The 25,693-nt window shown below is 38.4% G+C and overlaps 1 protein-coding gene across 5 annotated transcripts in view; it reads left to right on the forward strand.

Moving 5' to 3' along the window:
• The first annotated feature begins 12,977 nt into the window (after nt 1–12,977).
• The window catches only part of LOC106903452 (NLR family CARD domain-containing protein 3-like), a 28,659-nt gene continuing 15,943 nt past the window's right edge, over nt 12,978–25,693 (forward strand). For 3 of the 5 annotated variants that reach the window (XM_088001421.1, XM_088001423.1, XM_088001425.1), the window contains exons 1-4: nt 12,978–13,086; nt 15,575–15,715; nt 16,637–16,750; nt 19,258–19,493. In XM_088001421.1, coding sequence (XP_087857547.1) covers nt 15,594–15,715; nt 16,637–16,750; nt 19,258–19,493 — 472 coding nt within the window. In that variant the 5' untranslated portion in view covers nt 12,978–13,086; nt 15,575–15,593. The remainder of the gene's footprint in view (nt 13,087–15,574; nt 15,716–16,636; nt 16,751–19,257; nt 19,494–25,693) is intronic. The other 2 variants (XM_088001422.1, XM_088001424.1) reach the window with 1 other exon arrangement.

The raw sequence follows: 25,693 nt of genomic DNA on the forward strand, positions 1-25,693 counted from the left end.
AAAGCAGAAAGTGGTTTCTGGACGGCAAATCAACAGCAAAGCACTTGTCTTTTCCAGCAGCCATACAACGGTAAAACCAGCTGACCAAACTGCCAGAACTCAGCCGGGGTTGCTAGGCAACAAGGCAGGGCTCAGTGCCCATAGCTTATTTTAAAGACACCAAAAACATTAACTTACTGTCAAAAAACGGCTAGGTGTTGCTATTTTTTTTAAAGTGTTTGAGCTCCTTTTAGAAGATACTCAAAATAAAAACATAAAAATGCACAAAATGTGAATTTTACATAGTGGGTCCGCTTTAAATAACTAAATAAATTTTAAACAGCAAATGAGTCCAATTCAGTTCTTTTCACAGAACTAGGCGTAGTGAAACTCTTGACTATTCACAGATTTTTTTTAAATCTAAAATGCAGCTGGGGAAGTGGAAACAGCAGAGGAAGGTTTTAAAAGCATTTACTCAGAGAAGCCAAATACAAATGCAGCACACTTTTCAGATATTTATCTTTTTGTTTTGGTAAAACTAAGCTTTTCTTCTGCTTCACAATTACATCGAGGTTTGAGGTTTTAAAGTGACAGAAAGAGGAAATGCTTAAGAGGTGTGAAAACCTTTGCAATCTAATGGCCTCAAAGTACAGGAAGCTTTCATTTATTAACGCTTTTCTTTTCTGTTAAGGTTAAAAAGTGTGAGATATTTTTGTTCTTACATTCCATTATTGTAACCAAGTTGGCCACTGATGGTTAAAGTTCAGTTTAATTTGTCGACAGTGACGGGTCAAGTCTTTTTTGGGACGTTGCATCATGTTCCGCCTCTCTGAGTTTCCACCAAACTGGTTTCAGAGCCAAACTGGTGCTGCAGGTTGGTTTCCACCGACTATGCGCAGAGGAACTTACTGGAGGTTAAAGGTTGTCTTTAAAACTTAAACCTGCTGAATTTGTTACCAGATTCAGGTCAAATTTATCTATAAATCAGATTTAATCCACTGAGCCAAGATGGGGATTTACAGATAAACATAAAAGCATCCAGTGAGACATTGAAGGAGATTATTTACAGGATTTATGTTGACAGCATAAACAGATTCATACAGCTGGTTCATGTTATAATAAGAAGAAATCATATATACATTATACAGAAGAGAACCAGGAATAGAACCATGTGGAACACCATGAGAAACATTTAATAATAATAATAATAACAATAATAATAATTATATATTGAATTATTTACATTTCCTTCACCGGAATCTGGAACAAATTACATAAAAATGATAAATTCTCTCTGCAGCAATGATTTACTGTTAAATAAGTGGAGTTTTAATTAGTATTTGATCAAATTGATTGAAAACAAACTTTAGACTCAGTTCGTCCTGAAGGAACCGCTGGAGGTTTGTTGGCGCCCTCTAGTGGTCATACTCAGTGTTGAAATCTTAGATATTTATTTCATGACTTTTCTTCAGTTTTTAAAACAAAGATTTAGATAATCATGAATACATGTTGTACAAAATGCTAAATGAAACATTTTTATATTATATTTAATATTAAATACATAATCTCTCAAGTACATGTAAAAAAATATATGAATATATTTAACTTTTTAAAATATTTTTCTATGTCCAAGTCTTTCATGGTTAAGAAAAATTTGTAAAAAATACTTTTGATGTCACTGTTATGAACAAATATAGTCCTAAAAGTCTTTAATATAAACTATGATCTCTGTTAAACAGTGTAAGTTTTGTGATAATTGCTGAGATATTTTATGTTCTGCAGCAAACATATTTATCTATTCGGTTTTAATCTGCATGTTTTAAGAAAGACAAATGTTGCCAAATTGGAATCTTAAAAAGACTGCAGTACTGAACAAAATGGATGTTTAAATTTCTTTTAAATTTATTTAATCTATTTGCTGTTTGAATATTAAAGATAAAATGATGGTGTATGAAACCACAGACGGTGATGAAATTGTCTGTTTCTCTGTCTGTAGTAAATAAACCACGCTGCATCGCAGCGTTTTTCTTCCTCATGAGTGTTTCTAACCTCTTCCTCTCAGTTGTAGATAAGCAGCTGCCGCAGTTCAGCTCTCTCTAGGATGCCCCTTTGCCCTGGGCAGGTGGCGGGAGACAGCAAAAATAACATAACAGTTGGATGAGGGTGATTGACAGTGCTAAGACCCGCCTCCTGGCTCTGATTGGTTGTTTCAGACGGTCAGCAGCGCTAGGAGGAAGCAGAGAAATTTGATTTTATTCACAGATTATCAAACTCTCATGGCAGGGTGACAGTTTTAACAAATATGCACCTTACATTTATTTATTTTTTTTAAATAAAAGTTGTGGGTTTGAAGATGGGTCACAACAGGACCAGTGATGGGGATTCAGTCGTTTCACAGCAGCAGCAAGCTCGGCTTGAACGAATCTATGCCTCGGTGTTGGAGAAGGAGGGCTGCGTCCTTAATAGTAGATTTATTAAGACGCAATCCCTCTGCTGCATCCTTGTGAAAAACCGAGAGCAGTGGAGACACCAGCGGCTTATAGCTTGGTATGTGTACGTCTCCAGTTTTTAGAAAAGAACTTTGCAGGTGTGGCTTATAGTATGGTGTGCTCTATAGTCTGGAAAATACGGTAATCAAGGTTGTTATTCTGATCTGTCCAAACAGCATCCTTTCCAAGTCATATTCAGTCCAATTCTTGCTTCGCACGCAAGGAAGGGCGGGGATCTGGTCACAATGACCGAGAGGGATGCCAAAGGCCCCTTCGCAAAAAACAACTTTATAAATAATATTTCCTCTCCAGCATATCATAATGCTGGAGAACAACACTTCAGATTAAATAGTACCATGGAAAGGCCTGACCACCAAATTGGTGTTCCCCAACAAAATAATAATACAACATCGGACAGATGGTAGTAAAACACACTTATGACGAACAAAGTCAGCATTTAGATAAACAGACCAACATGGAAACAATATCATAGATAATCTCACTGGCACTTATTCTACTGCTTTGTACAGATAATCATGCTTGTGTTTCACTGCATGGTTGTGTGTCTGTGTGCATATGTGGTGGTTTAGGAGGACCGGGTGAGTGGTCCGACATTTACCTATGTGGTAAACATAGGTAAATGAACGCTCTCAAGCAAGAGAGTGGGAGCAGAAATTCAGATTGTCGGCCGCTTTCAGGCTGTGTTTTTCCTTCTTTTCTCCTCCTCAACCCGAGATGAAGAAGGAGGAAGGGCAGTGGACTTCTGTCTGAGTGTGTGTGAGTGTGTATGGGTTGCCTGTCCCTGGGTTGCATGACCCTGTGCTCTGGGTAGTTTAACCCTTAATGGTATATCATTGGGACCCACAAAACCGCTATTCATGCAGCGATGCCAAAACATGCACATTTCCACCATGTTACACACAAAACTCCAAACGATGACACCACTTTCACCAGTTTCGCTCAGTCAAGCCTGTTGACCTCTGAAATGTGACAAAGCAAAGCTCCTGGTGCATAAAGCCAAACCTGGAGCTGCTCATCACAGGCATCCACATTTGATCATACATCTCTCATTCAAACTCTCATTCATTTTGTCATACTTTGCTCATCCACTTCTTTCACACAAAAATTTATCACACATCTCATCACACACAGATCAACATCATTGCAGTAAGCCTACTCACTCACACTTCCATACCTCTTTTCCCCGGATATTTAGGACATAATTTAGAGTCTTGTTGATAATCTAGTTAAGTTCTTACTTTTGTGTGTACACTGTCACTTGTTATATTCTAATTTATGGCATCAGCATTTATTTGCTGAATGACTGCCTACCGTTGAAAACAGTTTCACAATTCAGTAATATGTTTTGTTAAGAATTATCACATAGTTGCCACAGCTGGTCAAAAACATCAACATGACAATCATGTAACAATCAAAATGTGACTAAAAATTTCAAACACAGAATAAATAACTTATTTATTTAGCACAATAACTGTAAAATGAATCCTTGTCAGTGAAAACTTTGTATTTTTCAGTTATAAGACTGAGTCCACAGCTGTTCATGAATTGGCTGGCATAAATTTGTGCCCTGCTGAGTTACACATAGCACATGATAATATAGCAAATATTAAAAATGGAAAATTTTACAAAATTATACAATAAGACAGGTTTTATTTCATTTACATATCTTTTTTGTCTCACCTGTGATTCTGCAGCCAACCCTGCTTCTGTACTCTGCTGGAAACCACATAACATCTGTGTCTCCTTTTGTGATCAACATTAGATTATTTTTGTTCTTTTTTCTTCCCTTTGGATTATTTTGTTTGTATTTCCTTTTAATTCCTGTGTAAATTCAAAGTGTAAAGCACTTTGAATTGCCTTGTTGCTGAAAATATGCTACATAAATAAAATTACCTTACCTAAAGTATACCAAAAACTGTTTATAATAAAAATAGCTTGCAGTTACTGGTTATTTTTGTTTTATATTCAGTGAAAAATGAACATTGGTCAGTGGGGACATGCTCATTTGTCTGACCTCTACACTTCAACAACCCATAAAATTGTTCAAAACATAATTTTTAAAATATATGTGCATGTTATATGACCAAGACACATGGATATTTCCATTTCTTGATTTTCTCAAAAAATGTGGTTTGCATTATATGAAAATCTTTGAGATAAACCTGTGAGACACAAAATACACCGAATTCAGAGGATGATCCCATTAACTGAGCAGACCTGTCATTTACGTTTTACAAAGGAATTTTAAAAAGCATTAAATGGCTGTAACTCGGAGCAGCACATAAAGAAGAAACATGGTGGGACATGTCCACAGCAGTCCTAGGTTACGTCTATGTGATTGGCAGAGAGGGATGCCAAAAGCTCCTTCGCATAAAACAACTCCATCAATATTATGTCCTCTCCAACAATAGCATGGAGGGTGTGGGGTCTTTTTGGTGTGTGTGTGTGTGTGTGTGTGTGTGTGTGTGTGTGTGTGTGTGTGTGCGTGTGTGTGTGTGTGTGTGTGTGTCTGCTCATTGCTGCTCTTACTCGTTGTTTCCACTGCAGACGTGTCCCATGACAACACAGCTTCCTATTTTTCTGCCATAAAAGATCGTCCTCCTCTGGTTCCTTCATCGCAGCTCCAGAAGCGAAGCAGCTTGCAGATGTTCAGAGTTTCAGACGTTCAGAGTTTCAGACGTTCAGAGTTTCAGACGTTCAGAGTTTCAGACGTTCAGAGTTTCAGACGTTCAGTTTCAGACGTTCAGAGTTTCAGACGTTCAGAGTTTCAGACGTTCAGAGTTTCAGACGTTCAGTTTCAGACGTTCAGAGTTTCAGACGTTCAGAGTTTCAGACGTTCAGAGTTTCAGACGTTCAGAGTTTCAGACGTTTAGTCTTCCTCTCCTCCAGGTTTGCAGCATCATGTCGCCTCTTTCTTCCAGCCGCTGGATCTTCCTGCTCAGCCTTGCTGCTCTGATGCTCATCTCAGACTCTGAAGGTAAAAAATACAAAAAATATTCATAAAATTTTCTCTTTTGTGTTAAATTTTCTTTAATTTCTGAATTAAGAATTTGATCTGGATGAAATATGAAAAATTATTTATATTTTAATTATTGATCAAAAGGTTGTGAACTTTTAATGAAAAAACTGATTTAGACATATTATTATTTCTAGCACTGTTATTTTGCTTAATGTGAATTAAAATAAGTTTAATTTTGTTCAGGTAATTTTTAAAAATTAGTTTTATTTTTTTAAGTTATTTTATATTACTTTATTTATAATAAAACATATTTAGTATTTTGCTAAGTATTATTTAATTTTGTTCAGGTAATTTTTTTTAGTTTTTATAATTTTTTTATTGTTTTGTTTGTTATATTCATCTTATAATTTTTTTATTTCACAGTTCTTCATTGTGGTTAAAATTTTGACATCAAATATAACGCTAAGAAGAGCAATATTATGATATAAGTAGGGCAGATAAGCATCTGATAACCCCTGACTTCTGTGTATCTGGTACTGTCCTCTATATATGCAACAAAGTTAAATATTTGGGACATTACATAAATGATGACCTGACCTACGGATGATCGTGACATCCGTAGGCAGCATCATATGATTTATGCACAAGCTAATATTCTGATCAGAAAGTTTAGTACGAGTTCATCCTTTGTGAAAATAGTAGCTCTTTGTAAAGCTGTTTGTACTTCACTTTACACTGCCCATCTGTGGCAGCAATACAAAAACAGTAGCCTGCAGAAACTTTATGTGGCATACAATGACGGCATGAGGCTACTAGTGCTAGCCATATGTTTGTACATAATGCTGCACCCACATGTGCAGCTGTGCTCAGGAATCGTTTGTACAAATGCATGTGTAGATTATCTGTGTCATGCAATAATAAAATTGCAATTTTAGTAAATCCGGGGACCCTCCCCCACCTGTCCGAACGCCCCCCGCACCCGACCTAAGCTCCGAGAGATTTTTTCAGGGCCCAACACACTTGCAGACATAGGGCAGCACCGCCCCATGTCGACTTATGGCGACCCCCTTCTCCGGGAACCGGGCCGCTCGAGGCGCTGCCCGACCCTGGGCTTTCGTTACCCGGACCCCGCCCGACCTCTGCCCTGAACCCCGCGTCTCTGCGATCTCGGGGGACCGAGAACCCGACCCCACCCTCATTTGGGGTTTCCGAAAGTTCTCGCCACGCTCTGTCTTCAGAGTGATGCATCCTGCTGGGTCCCTACCTAAGGGGTTCCGTCGCCCGACCGCCCGGAGGGCGGCCGGGCGGCGGGACCCCCCCGCCTGTGCCCTTCCTACCCGCCTGTGTGACCCCTGGAGCTTGACCTTTCGGCCTGCAGACGCGCGACATCTGGGAGCACACCCTTCGGCTCCCTTGTGGCAGGCCTATAGCTCCCCGACCAAAGGGTTCCAGATGGCAAAAGCGCTCCCCTTTTATTCCTGGGAACCTCCCCCACCGGCCCAAACGCCACCCGCACCGGACCTGAGCTCCAAAAGAGTTTTGAGGGGCCCAAAACACTCGCAGACATAGGGCAGCACCGCACCATGACGACTTATGGCGACCCGGTTCTACGGAACCGGGCCGCTCCAGGCGCTGACGGACCCCGGGCTTTTGGAACCGGGAACCCGCCCGACCACCGCTCCGAACCCCGCGTCTCTGCGACCTCCGGGGACCCCGAACCCGACCCTACGATCCCTTGGGGTTCCCTATAGTTCTCGCCACGCACTGTCTTCAGAGTAACACCTCCCGCTGGGTCCCCCCCTTTGGTGGGGACCCAGCCCTCCGCCACCTGCCCGGGACCCTCCTACCCACCCGTGACCTCTGGAGCTTGACCTTTTGGGCCTGCAGACCCGTGACATCCTGCAGCACACCCTTCGGCTCCCTTGTGGCGGGCCTATAGCTCCTTAACCAAAGGCTTCCGGATGGCAAAAGCGCTCCCCTTTTATTCCCGCGACCCTCCCCACCGGCCCAAACGCCACCCGCCCCGGACCTGAGCTCCAAAACCGTTTTCAGGGGCCCGAAACACTCGCAGACATAGGGCAGCACCGCACCATGACGACTTATGGCTGCAACCGTCCACCCACGGGGTCACGGATCGACCCCAAACCCGTCCTTCAAATAACCAAATGTCACCATATGCTAAAGTCATTCCTGATGGCTCCGGTGACCCCCCCGCACACCTCGATCCCGTCGCCCGACCGCCCGGTCAAAGGGCAAACGGAAACAAGTCAAGGCAGAGTGAAAAAGAAAACAAAACAAAAGTTGAGCCAGAGGAACTCGTACACAATTCCTGTGAAACTGAGAGCTGGACTGGAAGCGCTGTTGTACCCTGCCCCCGTCACACTTGCAGACATAGGGCAGCACCAACCCATGACGACTTATGGCTGCAACCATCCACCCACGGGGTCACGGTTCGACACCCAAACCCGTCCATCAAATAACCAAATGTCCCCATATGGCTAAAGTCGTTCCTGACGGCTCCGGTGACCCCCCCGCATCGCCTCCGACCCCCCCCAAACCTCCATCCCGCCTTTGGAAACGCCTTCCCCGTTCACCTGACTCCACATGTCCGGAATGAGCCCAAACGGCCGCACCCCCGAATTCAGAGAAACCCTCTCCACAACGGAACACCCGGACACTTCCAAAACCAATACAAGACCTCCCCCAAGTGTGTCTGGGACGACACTGCGCATCCGCCAGAATGGCTGAAACTGATCCCCCATTCCCCATTCAAATGCCGCAGAGTGTCCAACATTTCAATCGCAACCCTTGGCAGCATTTTCCACCATGGCGCAGCACAATTACATTATAACCCACGACATATGGGACTAGTGGTCCTAACCCTACCCTAACCTTACCCTAACCCTACCCTAACCCTTTCAGTATTTCAAAATGTTCTTCACTAATGAGATGATTGAACATATCACACATCACACCAATTTGTACTCTGCTCAAGAGCTGGGGGATAAAATCAAGACTAGCCCTGAAGAAATACAGCATTTCCTAGCGATCCTTCTTTTTATGGGTGTTTTCAATTTCCTGTCACTGGAGGACTACTGGCACCATGAATCATGCTTTGACCTGATTGCGGACACTGACTGAAGATAGGAAAAATTAAAATGTAATATTTCCTTGTTCGACGCAATGTTTTTCTTGGTTGAAATTAAAATCAGTGTTTTGTGGCATTTTGACAGAAATAAACTGTATCCATTACCCCAGACATTTTTTTGTTGTTTATTTCTTCATAAATTAGCATTTTATTTTAATTTATCTACTGTAATTGGTATTTTTATTAGGTCATGTACAAACCTAGTGATGGTTGAAAAGTTTAAATTATGATTTCCCCATATTTATTCTAAAATTTTACCATATTTGTTAATATCAACTCAGAAAGTCACAAAAATTCTTTTGTAAGATAATGCCATAATTATTATTAGTGTATAACACTGTAATAACACTTCTTGTTTCATATTTGCACCAATAGAGGAAAATGACTTGATTTTATACTAAAGAAATAAATGTCAACTACATTAGCTTAATTTGCTACATTTATTATTAACTTACATCTCAATATTTCCAAAACCACAGGGTCTGTTGAAAAAAAATATTGATTGTGTTTATGAATCACCCTAGGGTAAAAGAAATGCAAGGAAAAACATGTTCACAAGTTTTTTTCTTGGTGTGGTTGTCAAAGAGTTAAACCATTAAGTGACCATCTCAACTGTTTGGTAGAGATCAATATTTCCAAAACCACAGGGTCTGTTGAAAAAAAAAAATATTGATTGTGTTTATGGATCACCCTAGGGTAAAAGAAATGCAAATAAAACAATTTTCACAAGTTTTTTTCTAGGTGCGGCAGTTAAAGGGTTGTTGCAATGACTTCTCAAGCATTTCTTCTTGTTTTTCTCCTTGCAGGGACACCTGCACTGTCCTCCTGACATCTCTGAGCCTTTATAAGTCCTGGGATCTGAAGAAGTTTGAAATCAAAGGAGAATCTCTGAGCCTTTTCCTCTCAAATACTTTTGGTCAATAATTTTATTAGTGTGTTTAAAATTTAAATGTGGCTTATTTTGGGTTTACTTAAATAAATATGATAATTGATTTAATCTTTTTCTAAATTTGTAATAAGCTAAAAGAATTGTGTATCCGTTATTTTTGTAACCTTAAATAAAACTGGATTATTTTTAACCCAGTGTTGTATTTCCTTTCTCTGATGAAGATACAATGACAATAAAATCAGTTGGAACATGAAATATGGTTTTTCAGTGCAGGGTTTCACAAAAATAAGAGGATTTTAAACTGAGCTTGAAAAGAGAACTACTGCCACTTGAGTTCAGGCAAAACAAATAAACAAAAAAATTATTTACACAAAACAGAAAACCATAAGAATCCAACATGAACCAAAAACCAAAAACAAGTTCTGGTTGCTACATCATACCTGACTCACTATGGTCCAGTTGTAAAGACGAGGAAGAATATGCTAGTTATTGTGCTCAGTGGGAAGCTAACTACTGTTAGCATAACAAGCTAGCAGCATTGAAACATGTTCACCATCAGAGGTTTTAAACATTTAATTAACAAACATGAGTGAATAAACAGCTTATTGCTACATTTTGAGAAAGTGGCAGCCATTTTGGATTTGTAGGTGAGAGACATTATACTTTTTCACATTTAGCCTGTTTTACACTGCAAAAGAACAAAATCTTACCAAAAATGTTGCCTAATTTTTAGTGCAAATGTTTTAATACACTTGAATTAAGAAAAAAATAACCTAATTGTAGCTTTTCAGCAAGATAATAAGCTTGTCAATAATTCTTGAATATAGATCAAACAGTACTAGTTCAGACTCTTTCGCTGACAGCAAAAGATTTTTCCTGTTTAAAGTTAAAAAAAATCTGACAATATTTGTGGAGTCTTCTGCACAATCAAGTAGAAAGCAGCAAGTGGTTTCTGGGTGGCAAATTTACCTGCAAAAGCTCTGATTGATGTGATTGTAACAACAACAATGAATAATAATTATAATATATTGAATTATTTACATTTTCTTCACCTGAATCTCGAATAAAATACATAAAAATGATCATTTCTCTCTGCAGCAACGATTTACTGTTAAATAAGTCGCACTTTAATTAGTATTTGATCAAATTGATTGAAAACAGAAACTTTAGACTCAGTTCATCCTGAAGGAACCACTCGAGGTCTGTTGGCGCCCTCTAGTGGCCATATCCAATGTAATATTCCATCTTTATTTCAAATAAAAATATAAAAGCTAACTTTTCTTTTGTTTTTAATGCCCAGATTTAGAGATTATCCATAAGTACATGTGTAATTTTTAAGCAACACTTTTTAATCAACATTTTTAAGATTTAATATTAAAATCTAACCTTACTTCACCTTATAACATCACTTGTGAAACAAAAACAGTATTTAATTTTCTTTACTGTTTTTCTATGTCTGAAAACAGTAAAGAAAATTACTGTTTTACATCATGATGTAATGTTGTTTCTTAAACAACATTACATCAAGTTAAAAAAGGCATACTTTATTAGCCTTAAATTTACACTGAGATGTAATTTAAAACATAGTGAAATTAATAATTTAAAGTAGTGTTAAGTGAATTTAAAAAAATTCTATTTTGAGCATATATTTTAAAATATACACAAAATATCTTTGACAGATATTTTAAATATCTTAAATATACACCTGAGCAAGTGTATATTTACACTTGAGCAAATACATATTTTGTTCACTTAAAGTATACTTTTATTTAATATATTTCTTAAAAGTGTATTTTGGTACTATTATATTTAAGTATGTTTAAAGTTATAATTTCGAAATTGGTACAAGCATACTTTCAGTATACTTCATATATATTTATAGGTAGCACACTTAATACTTAGTATACACAAATGTACTTTCACAAATGTAAGTATGTTTGAAATATACTAAAGTATACTTTTTTCACCTCGGCATGTTCTGCTCTTTGGGTGGGAAATATTTCAGTGTTTTTCAGGGGTGTTGTTGTCAGTTGCTATGGCAACGAGTCTGTGTGTCGCCTGGCAAATGCAGAGAAAATGTCCAAGTTTCACTGAGTTAACAGAGTTATTCTACGGCGGCAGCGCGGCTATGGATGAATCGTCTCTTTGCCCTCCAGCGTTGTCCATAAACAACAACATGCAGGTGGTCTACATTTGTAAATCTGATTATTAAGTCAGTGCCTCTCCTACTTTGCACCTCACTGACGTCACTGTCTGTGTTGGCTGTAGAAAGCGGCTCTGCTGGAGTTTTTAAAGTTTCCAGGTTTTTCTGGTTCCTGAACATCAGAAGGTCATGAAGAGGTTTTATTCTTCTGCTCTAATCTGGAAGAATCATTTCAGTCCAAACATGGAAGCTAGAGCCGTCTTTGTTCTGAAATCACATCTCAAACAGAGGCTTTAATGGCTGAGAGGCTACATGACCTCTGACCCCTCTGGGTTAAAAAGCTGCTTCCCTTCAGCTGGTTGAACCAGAATCTTTGTTTCAGGTCCGTTTTCCTTCTGTAAATGAACTGAAACAGCCTTTAGTTCAGATAACTGCTGTCCAAACTTATCGCTCTGAGACAAAACTGTCGTTTAATAATGAATGAGAACCAAACCTGAAAAAGCTGCTGCTGCCATTAACAATAACTCTGAGCTGATGCAGTCTAATGTAGGCCTGAAATAATATTTGAAGCATCTAAATACTGTATATCTATATTAAATAACTGCTAATTATTCTAATGAACCTTCGGCTCTACAGAAACGTTAATGTAAATGTTGAATCTGGAAAAATTAAATTCTCCATATAGTAAAAATGTCTCTTTCCTTCCAGCTGCAATGCTTGTAAATAAACATTGTTTATTTAGAATCGGAGGATCATCAGATCGGTTCTGGTCGACCCACCTCGTCGTTTGGGTCGGTAAGACACTTCACCTCCTTCCTGCTGGTGTTGGTCAGAAGGGCCGATGTGTGAATGCATCCTTTGAGATTTAAATTTGGTATATAAACGACATTATAAATAAAATGTATTATTAAAAACAGAAATAAAAATATAATACCAGCATTCTTTTCTCTAAAATGATTTTTCAGTCTAGTTTATGGTTTTACATCGTAGATATAAGTCAGCAAAATTAGTATTTTTGTCCGATTAGTACCGTTAATTTTAGGATAATTAACACTTCATATTTTTCAATATTTAGGAAAATATTGAAAAATATTACAGTATTTTTCAATGAGTTTTACAACTTCTAATATTTTCACAATACATTTCTGTTTTCTATATTTAATAACTGTTAAAATTATGTAAAATTTATGTTTCTTAAGTTTTGATAATTCCATGTATTTTGTACTGTATTATAATATTTTGGATGTTACAGTCTGTAACTGTTGGTATTTAAAAAAATTACTTTAAATTGTACAGATTCTTTTTACAGTGTACACATCAGAAGGTGAGCTCCTCCTCCTCACCTGTATCAAGCAGATCACCTGCGCATGAACACACAGTCAGCTGATTCATAAACTGAAAGTTTTCTATCAGTTTTGTTCTCCACTTTGTGACCCAGACGTCTCAGCAGCAGATCCAGTGAGTAAACACACTTTATATAAAACTGGTTCTGACCCGTTTTCAGGCTTTTCTCTGTTTCCGGGTCAGAGAAGCCAGAACAGACCGAACCTTTCAGTCAGTTTGAACTAATCTGAGCAGCAACTTCCGCTGTTTAAATATAATCTCTCTGTTTGTGTAAAACTGGTTTAATGTCAGATATTTTATTGCTCTGCTGTCATTTAAAGCTCTGAAGAGAAAGTTTGTCACTTTTCCTCTGGAAATAAACGACTTTAAGTGTCGACGCCTGTCAGACAGCGGCCTGTTGGACGTTATGATCTCAATGTTGATCAACAGGTTTGTTGAGCCACTAGAGCATCATGGGAAATGTAGTTGAACTCCTCTGACTACAGAACCTTTTAATATAGAAATATTGAACGTTTTTTTTACTTTATAGTTAAAATCTGAACTATTAACTGTAAATATTTATTCCACAAATCAAATGACGATTTTAGACGCTTCTGTTATGATGAAAACACAGAAGTCATGTTACTGAGTGAAATAGAAACTGAAACTAACTTTGTTCTTCAGGCTCCATTTTGAGACGGAGGACAGAAATAACTTGTCGTTTTAAGACAGAAGGTTTTTATTATTATGTTTCTAGAACATAATGACTTGAGTGGTGCCTCAGTGATCAATAGATGAATAAATAAAGTCTTAATCAGCCCCTAGGGGGCAGCATGAGGCTGTGGGTGTGTCTGCAGGGGGCCGAGAGGATGAAGGTGGACAGATTGATTCTCAGCTCTGGGGAAAAAGCTCATCTTTATCCATGAAGTGGTTGTTCACTTTATGAACCTGCAGCGTTTCCAGACGGTACCAACAGTTTGTGGATCATCAGCAGCAACCAACTGGCCTTCCTCTGCAGTCGGCCAGCAGATATCAGGTCCAGGTTCGGTACCTGATCCCACGACCCACTGGGCCGTTTTCACCACCCGGGCCAAGTCCTTTTGGTCCTGGGTTGTTGTCGTCCCACCCAGTCCTGCTGAGGCAGAGGATGCTCTTCATCACGGCTCTGTAGACGTTCTGGAGCCGCTGAGCAGGAAGTCCCGCCCTTTGCAACTTCCTGAGGAAGAAGAGTCTTTGTTGGGCCTTCCTCGTCAGAACAGAGGTGTTCAGTGACCAGGTCGGGTCCGAGGTGACCTGGATGTCCAGGAGTCTGATGTTGTCCACCTACACACTCCACCACCTCCACCTGGACTGGAACAGGTGGTGCACTGTCAGATTTTCCTACCGTAGAGCATCGATCTGCGCTTCGCCTCTCGGTGGGACGGATAGAAGATCGTCTGTCATGGATCCTTGTTGGGGTCGAGCTTTACTGGATTTATTTTAATTTAAGGGCTGATCAAGAAAGTATTTACACATAAAATTAAATTAATTTAAATGAGACTTTATTGTGAATCGTTGCTGCTCATAAATTATTGTTACACGAGGAAACACATTTATATTTCATGTGAGAAATATTTAACCCTAATGATCATGAATATAAACTAAATAAGAACTTAATGAGTCTTTTAAAGAGCAGAACTGGTTTTATCCTAGTAGGAAAAACCAGAACAAAAACACTTTAAACTATGACAGAGTATTAAAACCATAATATATTTTTGGAAGAAATTTATAATATTACCAGAATAAAGTTGTAATATTCTGACTCTATTCTCATATGTTCATGTTTCCTTAGTGTGTCCATAACACTCCATCCTGTTAAACTGCTTTATCTGAGTATTTAAATCCTAAAATGTGACACATCTCTCCTTCCTCTGCAGTCTGGGGTTCATCAGAAACTGAAGTTTCTCTGATCTGTGGAGTCAAAGCAGATTTAAACTCAACAGATTTCCCTCTTCCTCCTCTCTGAGTTGTTTCTTTTCCAGTTGGACTTCTTGTTTCTCCTGCAGCAGTGAGAAACTCTTTGTCTCTCTAAGTGGAAACCTGAACAGATCTGCTGGAAGCTGAGAGATCAGATCCTCCTCTTGATCTCCATGGATCACCTGATCCTGAATCTCTCTGATTGTCGGTCCGTCTGGAAAATATTCCTTCCACATATTCCTGCCTCTCTGACTGAACCGCCTCTCAGCAGGAGGACTGGCAGCCCGTCTAACGGAGGTCTGGACCCCAAAGGTTTCAGAACCGCTGCTTTAACTGAGCCCATCTGTTCAGGACCAACACTTCACCACTTCATAGGAAATGTTCACTCCTTCATTCACTACATCTGACCTCACTCTGGATGTTTCTGCAGACCTGGAACATGATTCCAGTTCAGGTTTTAAATGTTGTTAATAAAGTCAGAAGTTCTCCAGGAGGTTCTGGATCAGCCAGCAGACATCAGAAGGTCCTGAAGAAGTGAAGGAGAGAACAATTCAAACCCAGATGGTTCCTGCTGGATCAGGTTCCTCTGATCCTCTGAACACATGATGGGATCAACTTCCTGCTGACTGGATCACTGGGAACTGACTGGTACTGGTTTCTCTTTCAGACTCACTGAGATCCAGAAGATGGAGGATTTGGACCTAAAGCAGGACAGAGCAGAACCTGCAGGATCCGTCTGTCCCTCTATGAGGAGTGACTGGTCTGCAAAAAAACCTCCAGACTTCAGTACTGAACCAGAACCATCAGAGTAAGAAACCAGTTTCTAACTGATTCATGTGATTCCACACAGATTTATTTAATATTAACTTGTTTATCTTCAGCAAATAAATAAAAGAAACTTAATTTTTCTGCCAACTTAAAGCTGAGTAGACATGAGGAACGTCAGCCAATCAGAGGAGTTTTAATGAGGCTTCAGTGAGTCAGAGATGGATGGAAACGATCCATGGAAACAGAAACAACCAGAACTTTAGAGAGCAACAATTCAGAGATAAACCCACTGAGAGAGGGAAACTTCTTTACTGGGACCAGTCTATATACTGGGAACACTGGGATCAGTTTATATACTGGGAACACTGGGATCAGTTTATATACTGGGAACACTGGGACCAGTCTATATACTGGGAACACTGGGACCAGTTTATATACTGGGAACACTGGGCCCAGTCGATATACTGGGAGCACTGGGATCAGTCTATATACTGGGAACACTGGGACCAGCCTATATACTGGGAACACTGGGACCAGTCTATATACTGGGAACACTGGGACCAGTTTATATACTGGGAACACTGGGCCCAGTCGATATACTGGGAGCACTGGGATCAGTCTATATACTGGGAACACTGGGATCAGTCTATATACTGGGAATACTTGGCCCAGTTTATATACTGGGAACACTGGGCCCAGTCTATGTACTGGGAACACTGGGACCAGTCTATATACTGGGAACACTGGGCCCAGTTTATATACTGGGAACACTGGGCCCAGTCTATGTACTGGGAACACTGGGACCAGTCTATATACTGGGAACACTGGTACCAGTGATCCAGGTTGATGATCCAGAACTTTAAACCTTCTGCTTCTCTGCAGCAGTTTGTCTTCAGATCTTCTTCATGTTTTTATCTCAGAGTTTCTCAGTAATTGATCTGAATAATATTTTGTGTTTCAGAGATCAGAACCTCAGACTGAGAGCAGAACCTGCAGGATCCGTCTGTCCCTCTAGGAGGAGTGACCGGTCCAAGGATCACAATCCAGACTTCAGTACTGAACCAGAACCATCAGAGTAAGAAACCAGTTTCTAACTGATTCCTGTGACTCTGCAGAGACCAACCAGGATTTAAACTTTGATTTCAGCTTAGAAACTGATTCATGGAGACCAAAACATCATTTTAAATCATTTTAGTTCTTGTTTCAGTTCTGATCTTAGAGAGAACAGAACAAACTGGAGGAAAAACTAAATAGTTTCCTTTGTGTCTTTATGAATCTCCAGCAGCTTCCATGTTCCACTGAGGTCTGGGGCCTCATGTAGAAAAGAGAGAGCAGATTTCACTCCAACACGGACAAATTTAGAAAAGTGCAGCGCACAAAAAATGAGGATGTATAAAACCGTACGTACAAACCTGCTGACCTTTCCTTTATAAATCAATTTATAGGAAATAAAGCAGCTGCTGGTCGGCCTGTCGCCTCCATGAATACATATTAATGTAAATTAGCATAAACACATATTAATGTAAATTAAATACCCAGAAGTCTGCCACCATGTGAAGCAGTAACCATGGCAATGTCCTTGTTTTTAGCAGTATAATTATTTATAATAATTATATATTTTTTATTTAAAATGTGCTTTCAGGGCACATAAGGTCACTTCACAAAAAATAAATACATTTTAAAGAAGAAATTAAAAATTAAAATAAAAAACAAAATAAAGAGATCTAAGTGCAAATGGCTGTTTGAGCAGCAGAACGTTCAGCCAGAATAACGACAGACAGAGAGTCGGTCATGATGTGCAGTGAAGAGGTGGTGAGGAAAACGCTGAGGTTGAAATGAAGAAGTGATGATTTAATGATCCAGAAACACAATAATCCAGGCAGCACAGATGAGCAGAAGGCTAATGCTCACAACTGGTAGCAACTGGAAATGCAACTGAAGATGACTTGACCAGACAGATTAGACAAGGACCCGACAGGAACCAGGAACACAGGTGGGTTAAAATACAGGGAGACAATCAGGGGAAACAAGAAACAGGTGAAACTAATCAAGGGAGAAACGGAAACTCAGAGACTCCATAGAAACAGAAACCTGAATAAACACAGAAACAACCAAATCCTGACAGTCAGAGAGTCTCTGAGTGGGAAAGTGACGTTTATTCAAATAGAGAAATCATGTTTACCTGTGATTGTCTCCACACCTGATCACCTGAAATAATCAAACCTGTTTGGAGTTAATCTGCTGATCCAACATGTTTTATTTTTAGTGAGAATGAAATTACTGCATAGATGCATTCAGACCGATGAGTTACATCTTTATGAGACAAAAACTGAGGAAAAGTATTATTTACATCCTAGTGAGGTTTTCACATCCTTTTATTTCTGTTTTCTTTATTTTCTGTGTGTGTGTGTGTGTGTGTGTGTTAGCTTATTGTCTGAGGTTAAATGCAGTTCAGTTTCATCGTTTAAACAATAAAATATTAAAATCATGAACAAACATCAGGTTTGATGATTCTTGGTCTAAATAACTGAATGTCATATTTCAGTATTTAGTGAGTTTTGACTCTTTGTAGTTTGATGTTCACAGAAAAAGTTTGTGTGGCTGCTGCACATTTTCACAGCAGGTCAAAGTTTGTGTATATTTACATAAATTTTCACGTCATGTTCATTTTTCTACATGTCGACTTGTGTGTAAAATTTGGTGCCGCACATTTTTTGTGCATTCGCTTTAAACATGAGGCCCCTGGTGTCTGTGGGAACAATAACAGTTAAGAAGGGAGAGAATAAAGTTCAATAAAACTTTGATATTTTGTTAATAAGTAAAACAATCTCCAAAATGGCCCAAATATTAAATCCCAGAAAATGTCATTAAGTTCCAGACAGACTGTTATAATTTTATTCCCTCATTAAAAACATCCCTGAATTTTTACTTTAATTATTTCATAAATGTTTGAGAAATCCTTTAATCTCCTTTTGGATTTTAAAAGGCCTTTCCTCACCAGCAGGAGTCTCAGAGTGATGTGGGGTCGGCACAAGAAGACTTTCAGTTTTAAATTCCTGAGTTTTTAAATCATCTTAAACTACAACTATAATCAATTAACCAGGACAATAAAACTACAAAGTGAAAACAGAACAAAAGTCCAAAGAATCATCATGAAGTCAGATTTAGCAAAAGATAAGACAAATTTAATAACTTGTTTCTCTGCTAACATGTCCAAATAATGTTCTGTCACAGTTCAAGGCTCTTTATAAAGTTCTTAGATAAAAGCAAACTGGACCTGAATCCAGTTTACTGGAGCTCCACCAGTAAATAATGATCCATGTTTCTACACTGGAATCCAGATCAGAATCAGATTTTGGTCTCTGAGCCTCTGATGGAAACAGTTTTCTACTCAGACAGAATAAAGATTCAGACGGACAAACACAACCAGAGAAAGATCCATCAGAACACCAGATATAATGAAACACTTCAACCAGAGATCATCAATGTTCTGAGGTTCTGTTCTGACTCAGCTTCTGGTACCAGGACGGCTCCAGCCTGTTGTTAGTGAACTATTTCAGTGATGAAGAAATGTCTTCACAGAGGGAGGAAGAGGAGCAGCGTTGGTGAGGAGGAGCAGCCGTCCTGCTGTGCTTTGTGTCAGGAGGTTCTGGTGGATCCGGTCTCTACCAGCTGTGGTCACTGGTTCTGCAGACGGTGCATCAGGTCCTACTGGGACCTGTCTGCTCCATCTGGACCCTCCTCGTGCCCCCAGTGTGGAGAAAGACCCAGAACAGGAGCTGGACTGCTGACAGCCAATCAGAGCAGCTGTGCTCCAGGTGAGACTGAACACGTCCAATCAGAGCTTCTTCTGTCGTCTGTTGGACCAATTCAACGTCTTTAGTTGGGATTTGGACATTTAAGGTTTTATAAATCTTCCTGTCAACTAAATCTGTGTTTTTCCAGCTGCTGTAAATAGTTTTACTTTAAAGTGCCTCTGTTCTCATCTCTTTGTGCTGATTGTATTAAAACTGAACATCTTATTAAATCTAATGGTCATTTTGATGCATGAACTCGGCAGCCTAGTTCTGCACTAGTGACATGCTATGCAGCTAATGTTGTTCCTGTTATGGTGTGTAAAAGTCAGTCCCAGGATCTTTACAGAAATTCACCACTTTATTCAACTCTGACTAGATGAATAACAGAATCAGAAACTCCAAAAGGAAACAACAACAGTGATCACACAGCGCTCAAAAAACTTGCTGTTCTTCTGAGTCCAACACCTGCCTGCTACCTGTTGCCCCCTGACTCAGATTCTTGAGCCTACAGCGCCACCTAGTGACCAAAGAGGAAATATATCATATATTTGGCTTCTGCAGTGCATGGAGGCAAGAAGGTGGGAAAACCAACCTGCTGCTTTTACAGAAAGAGGGAAGGAAACATTGTTGACAATACTTACACCCTCAACTATAGAATCTTACAAACAAACAAAAAAATAAAAATACAATTAAAATAACTATCATCGTAGATCCAAAGTGACACACTGGCACAGCTTCATTTAGACGGGCTCTTATTAAATGCCATGAAAACTATAGAAATAAAACACAAAGCTTCAGACATAGATACATCTACAGACAGACAGGTGACACATGCTTTAACAAAGTTACCTCGTGGCCGCCTGCCACTTCGGAGGTCTTTAGCAGATTAATACTTCGTCGTCCACTCTAAATTAAAATATTAAGTAATTAAAACACCATAACCAATAAATTTACAAAATATTACAAACATAATTACAAAATACCTTAATAGCTACATGAGACACAAGGCTTCTGCTCCTTCTCTGTTTATTCAAGTCTCGCAACACACACTCTAAAAAGAAAAAAGTTGAACCAACTTAATTGAATTGCTTCTGTAGGTAACAAGCAATTCAATTAAGTTTATCCAACTAAATTTATTAAGTTTAACCAATTCAATATATTATAATCACCCAACTCAATTTGTTAAGTCAGTCTTACCCAAATCATTTAGTTTACTTCAAAAATGGTAAATAAACTTAAATAGCACTTTTGACCACTGAAAGCACATATTCATACATGTATTTAATGCTCAGATTGGTTGGCAACTTGGGATTTAGTACCCAGGGGACGCATTAACATACAGCAGGAGGAAGCTGGAGTCGAACCGTCAACCTTCCGATTACAAGGCGACTGCTCTATCCACAGAGCCACAGTCGCTTACTGGGAATGTGTCCCTGTAAGCGTAAGAGTCATTGTGTCAGACATGGGACACTGAATTATTTCAAGTAAAGTCAAAGTGAAAAAGGTTATTTAAGGAAAAGATTTGTGTATTTAGATGACACTGTAAAAAGATTATTTAAATTTAGTTTGGAACTTCTTAAAAGTTTGAGTTGACTTTCTGTAGAATTAAATCAAAGAGATTTTAAATGTTTATTAGAACAAAATAAATGATTTGAGTAAGAATGACTTAAATTTGTCATGTTAAACCCCCTTATGAATTAAGTTATAAAAACTTAGCAAATTGAGTTGGAAGAACTTAGTGAATTGAGTTGGATGATCATAATAAATTGAGTTGGTCAGACTTAGGATACAAAACTGGCGTTGAACTCAATTGTTTTAAGTAAAGTCAAAGTGAAAAGTTCCTTCAGGTTAAAGATTTGTAAGTTTTGAGTTGAATGAACACAAAAAAGTAAGTTGTCATAGCAAAAGCAAAAGAATTAAGTTAAATTAATGTAAATAAGTCCATAAGATGAACTACAGCCAAAAACACTTTTTAGAGTGACACATATACACAAATCTCGCGATAACTTCCAACAAAAAATAGACATGAAATAAAATATAATCATTTTACACAAATCTCAAAACGTGAACCAAACAACTTAAAATACATAATCCTGTTAGAAATAAACATAAATTTTTTCATAACATAAATCATTTTAGTGACACAATCATTTATGAAGATCACTATTCTTATATATTTATGAGCTGGGAAATTTACTCTGTAAAAGTTCAAAGAACAATCTTCATAGTGAGATTGCTTTGTTACCATAGCAACCATCTGATGGTCTCAGTTTAATCTTTGAGTTTTAGCTGTTCATTAATGCATCTTAGAAAACTTCAATTACATTTGACGGCTCAGTCGCTTAAACTAAACAGCCTCTCCCAGATTTCACTAAATCCATGGTGAAATGCTGTTAGTGGTGCTGATGTTTGCAACAACCCAGGTGAAAAAAAGTATACTTTAGTATACTAAATTTTAACATACTTTAGTATACTTTAATCGATGTACTTAAACTGTACTATTTTGGAACAACTAATTTTGTGCTTAGTATACTTTAGTAGTATTTAAATAGTATTAAATTACAACTAATAGTATATTTTAGTATACTATACGTACTTTTTTGGAACAACTTCAAGTGTACTTAAAGTATACTTTTCAAATATATTTCAGAGCTTTATTATTATATTTTGATATAATTATTATATTTTGAGTGTAATAATTCTGTCTCAGAATTATATTAAAAATATATATTTAATATATTTAATATGCTTCAAATATATTTTAAAGTAATGTATTTAGTAATGTATTTAAATTACACTTAATTTTTATTTTTGATTTCCTGCTACTGATAATAAACTACAATTTTAATTACTCGTGAAAGTCTTTATTCCTACGGACCTATTTTGTACATGTCATGTACTACAGTACTTATATTGTTTTAGGCTAAAATTACATGGAAAGATTAATTACACAAGATGCCCAAGGTAATTCAAATATTTTGTTTTATTACCGACATTTTAAAATTGTCCAATGGATCGACGACAGAACAGTCCCAGTCACTGCACCTTACAGAAACCTACAAAAAAGAACAATAGAGCAATTAAACAGAGAAAGCATTTGTATTTAAAGAGAACAGAAAAATGGCAAATAAAAAAAATAATACAAGTTTAAGACGTGGACTCGCCATGTATGTGACGTCATCAGAACTGATGATCATTGGGACCGGATGCCTGGGGTGGAAAAACATTTCTGAGAGGCAGGGCTCATCCTGGACAGGTCACTTACAGGGTCCTGAAAGTCAACAACAAATAAAATGTATGAAAGAGAAATGTTAGATTAACAAGAAGAGAAAAATGCTGTCCAGTTATCTTTAAATCAAATCATGTTTATTAAGCACTTGGTGTTGGTAACAGCAGTTTTTGTTGTTGAAAATGTAGCTAGCTCCTCAGTGAAAAAATAAACTTACATCATGAAGACGATGTGTTTATAATTAAACAAAGATAATTAATAAGCAAACTTACCACCAGCTAGCAACACTTAGCAGCCTTCGTCCCTCCGGGCTCCTTTTGTGACACATTTCATTTCCATTGGTTGCTGTCCCGTTGTGTTGTCGTCCAACTCGGACTAGGACGTCACCAGCTTGAATTTACCAAAATTAGTAACTATTGTCAAGGCCCTTTCTACTTTTAAGGCAATATTATGCGAGTAAAAATGGAGAATTTGAACAGCGTCCGTTATCTTCCCTGCGTTCAAGTATTTTCTTCTCGTTGTGGCGTTTTTTAAATAAATGAAAGTTTGCAATACCGCCACCATCTGGTCTGGAGTATGAACTGGAGCTAATGCTGTTGATTATAAGGTTTTACATCACGCATCTGAAAATTGATTGGGTACTTTCTTAAAAATTACATCATGATTATCCTTTTTTATTGTATGCAATTTTAATAAATAGTAAAAGATTATTAAGGCACTTAAAAATTCATACATATTCATTCATATTTTGTTCACTTAAAGTATACTTTTATTTAATATTAAAAGTGTATTTTGGTACAATTATGTTTAAGTGTGTTTAAAGTACTAATTTCGAAATTGGTACAAGTGTATTTTTAGTATACTTCAGATATACTTATATGTAGTACACTTAATAATTAGTATACTTAAAGTGTACTTTCACAAATTTAAGTATGTTTGAAGTATACTAAAGTATACTTTTTTCACCTGGGAAGAGGGACCCCTAAATGAAATTCTGCTCAAGGCCTCATAAAGCATTGGACCGGCCCTGCATTATGAGCTTGACCCACTGCACAACGCATCTCTGCTGCTGGATGTAGAGGGACAAACGAACGGGAGATTTAATTTATGTGGCTTTAGTAGCTCTTTTATTCCAGGTCTGAGTTTTTAATAAGCGTCACAGAAACTGTTTTGGTTGCCTGAGTTTTATAGGACGAGTTGTTCTGGTCCTTGTGCATCAACTCTACCTGACTTTATGAAGGCAAAGCATTGTGTCACCTCTAAAAAATAAACTAAAATAAAAAATAAACCAGCATGCTTCACTAGTCACTAAGCAAGCGTGAAAGCAGGAGTTTTTTTCTCTATTGCTCTCAGTGAAGGCGGACGATTTTTTCCTCTGCTCCCTCCCTGCCCAAGCCTTCCCTGCTTGCTCTGTTTTTCTCTTTTTCTATATTTTTCGAGTCTTTCTTTGCACATACTCCGAATCTACAAATTATAGATCTGGTCAACCAATCTCTCAATGCAATTGATCAAATTTTCTTGACGAGAAGTCTGGGCACAGGAAAGCCTCTTGTCCTGCGAGGACACATCCGACGGGATTCACCCTGGATTTATTCATAACAGGATTTCTGCTGTTTGGAGCTTGTGCATTCCTGGATTATTGACAAATTTGTGATGAACTTGGCCGAACTAGCAAACACTCAGACTGTTGGTGTGGACAGAGACACAAGTTGGATGTGAGACTTGCTGAGACTTGCAGCAAAGCTGAGGACTCTAAAACTCACTAACGAGTTAGAATCGATCTTGGAGAAGTTGCTATTTTCGGTTCAGTGGAACGACCAACCTAATTTTAATGATTGGGAACTGAGATCTATCGGTGAGACTTTATGGGAGACTGAAATTCATAATCTACCCGACCTAAGACATTCTGAATTGGCTTTCCCCGTGTTGCCTTGGAAGGGCTGCATATTTCCAATCTCCTTGAACATATGTAAACATAACACTCCTTCCCACCTCAGCCCTTCCTGTTATCCATGCAGCTGTGGAGCTGAGCTCTCCCAAGGACATTCCGTGATAACAACATCTTATCAGACTTCTGCTGGGAGGCTGAGCAACGTGGTTTCATGGCCCTGTGATGTCACCACCTTCACTCATGTCTTTGTTATATCCGAATGTTGCCATTTGCCCTAATGTGTCCTTTCCTCTTTCTTATTTTACTTTGTTAGAAACTGTGGAGTACTCACTTTTAACCCCGAAAAGGAATTAGAACAAACTTGGAATCCAGAGGCTCTAGTTTATTCGTCTTTGTTTTTTAAGAAACTGTAGAGAACTCACTATTTAGATGCAGAGATTTCTATATTTTTTGCTCTGTCCTTTGGTTTGTTATTTTGTTTGTATTTCCTTTTAATTCATGTCAAGTACGTTGTATAGCCCTGTTGCTGAAAATGTGCTATATAAAAAAAACTACCTTTATCTCCATGGGCTGAACCATCCGTCCATTAACACCACGGCTAACCGGGATCTCAAACTTTATCCACGCAGACAGAGTCAGCATGTTGAGACGTAAACACACATGTCGGACATAATACTTTGTTCATAAAGAAATATTCTCGCTGCTCGCTCACCTCTAAATGTTTACCTGTGAACACTGAGTGCTGCTCAATGAGGACATTTGCAGTTCACATTGAGTGGCCCAAGCAGAGCAAACACAGTGGATTTAAACTTGACTCCTACCTTGATGAATTCTACAAAGAAACATGGATCCTCATCCTCACCGGGGGTTGATACAAATGTCCACATAGGTAAGCCTATATGGGCGATCCGCGTTGAGGTAAACTACAGAGATGAAGCCGTGACAGCATGCACAAAGCAGCAACCATGGAGAGGCACCAGCAGAGTGATTGGTCTGAGTTTCCTGTTCAATGCATCAACTATAAAAACTATAAACCCATCTTTCTTTCAGGAATAATTCTGCCCTGCCAGTGAAATACTAAACACAGAAGAGACACTTGCA

Source organism: Poecilia mexicana, unplaced genomic scaffold, assembly GCF_051168715.1.
Source record: "Poecilia mexicana isolate PSO_F unplaced genomic scaffold, ASM5116871v1 scaffold_20, whole genome shotgun sequence".
Classification (NCBI taxonomy): domain Eukaryota; kingdom Metazoa; phylum Chordata; class Actinopteri; order Cyprinodontiformes; family Poeciliidae; genus Poecilia; species Poecilia mexicana.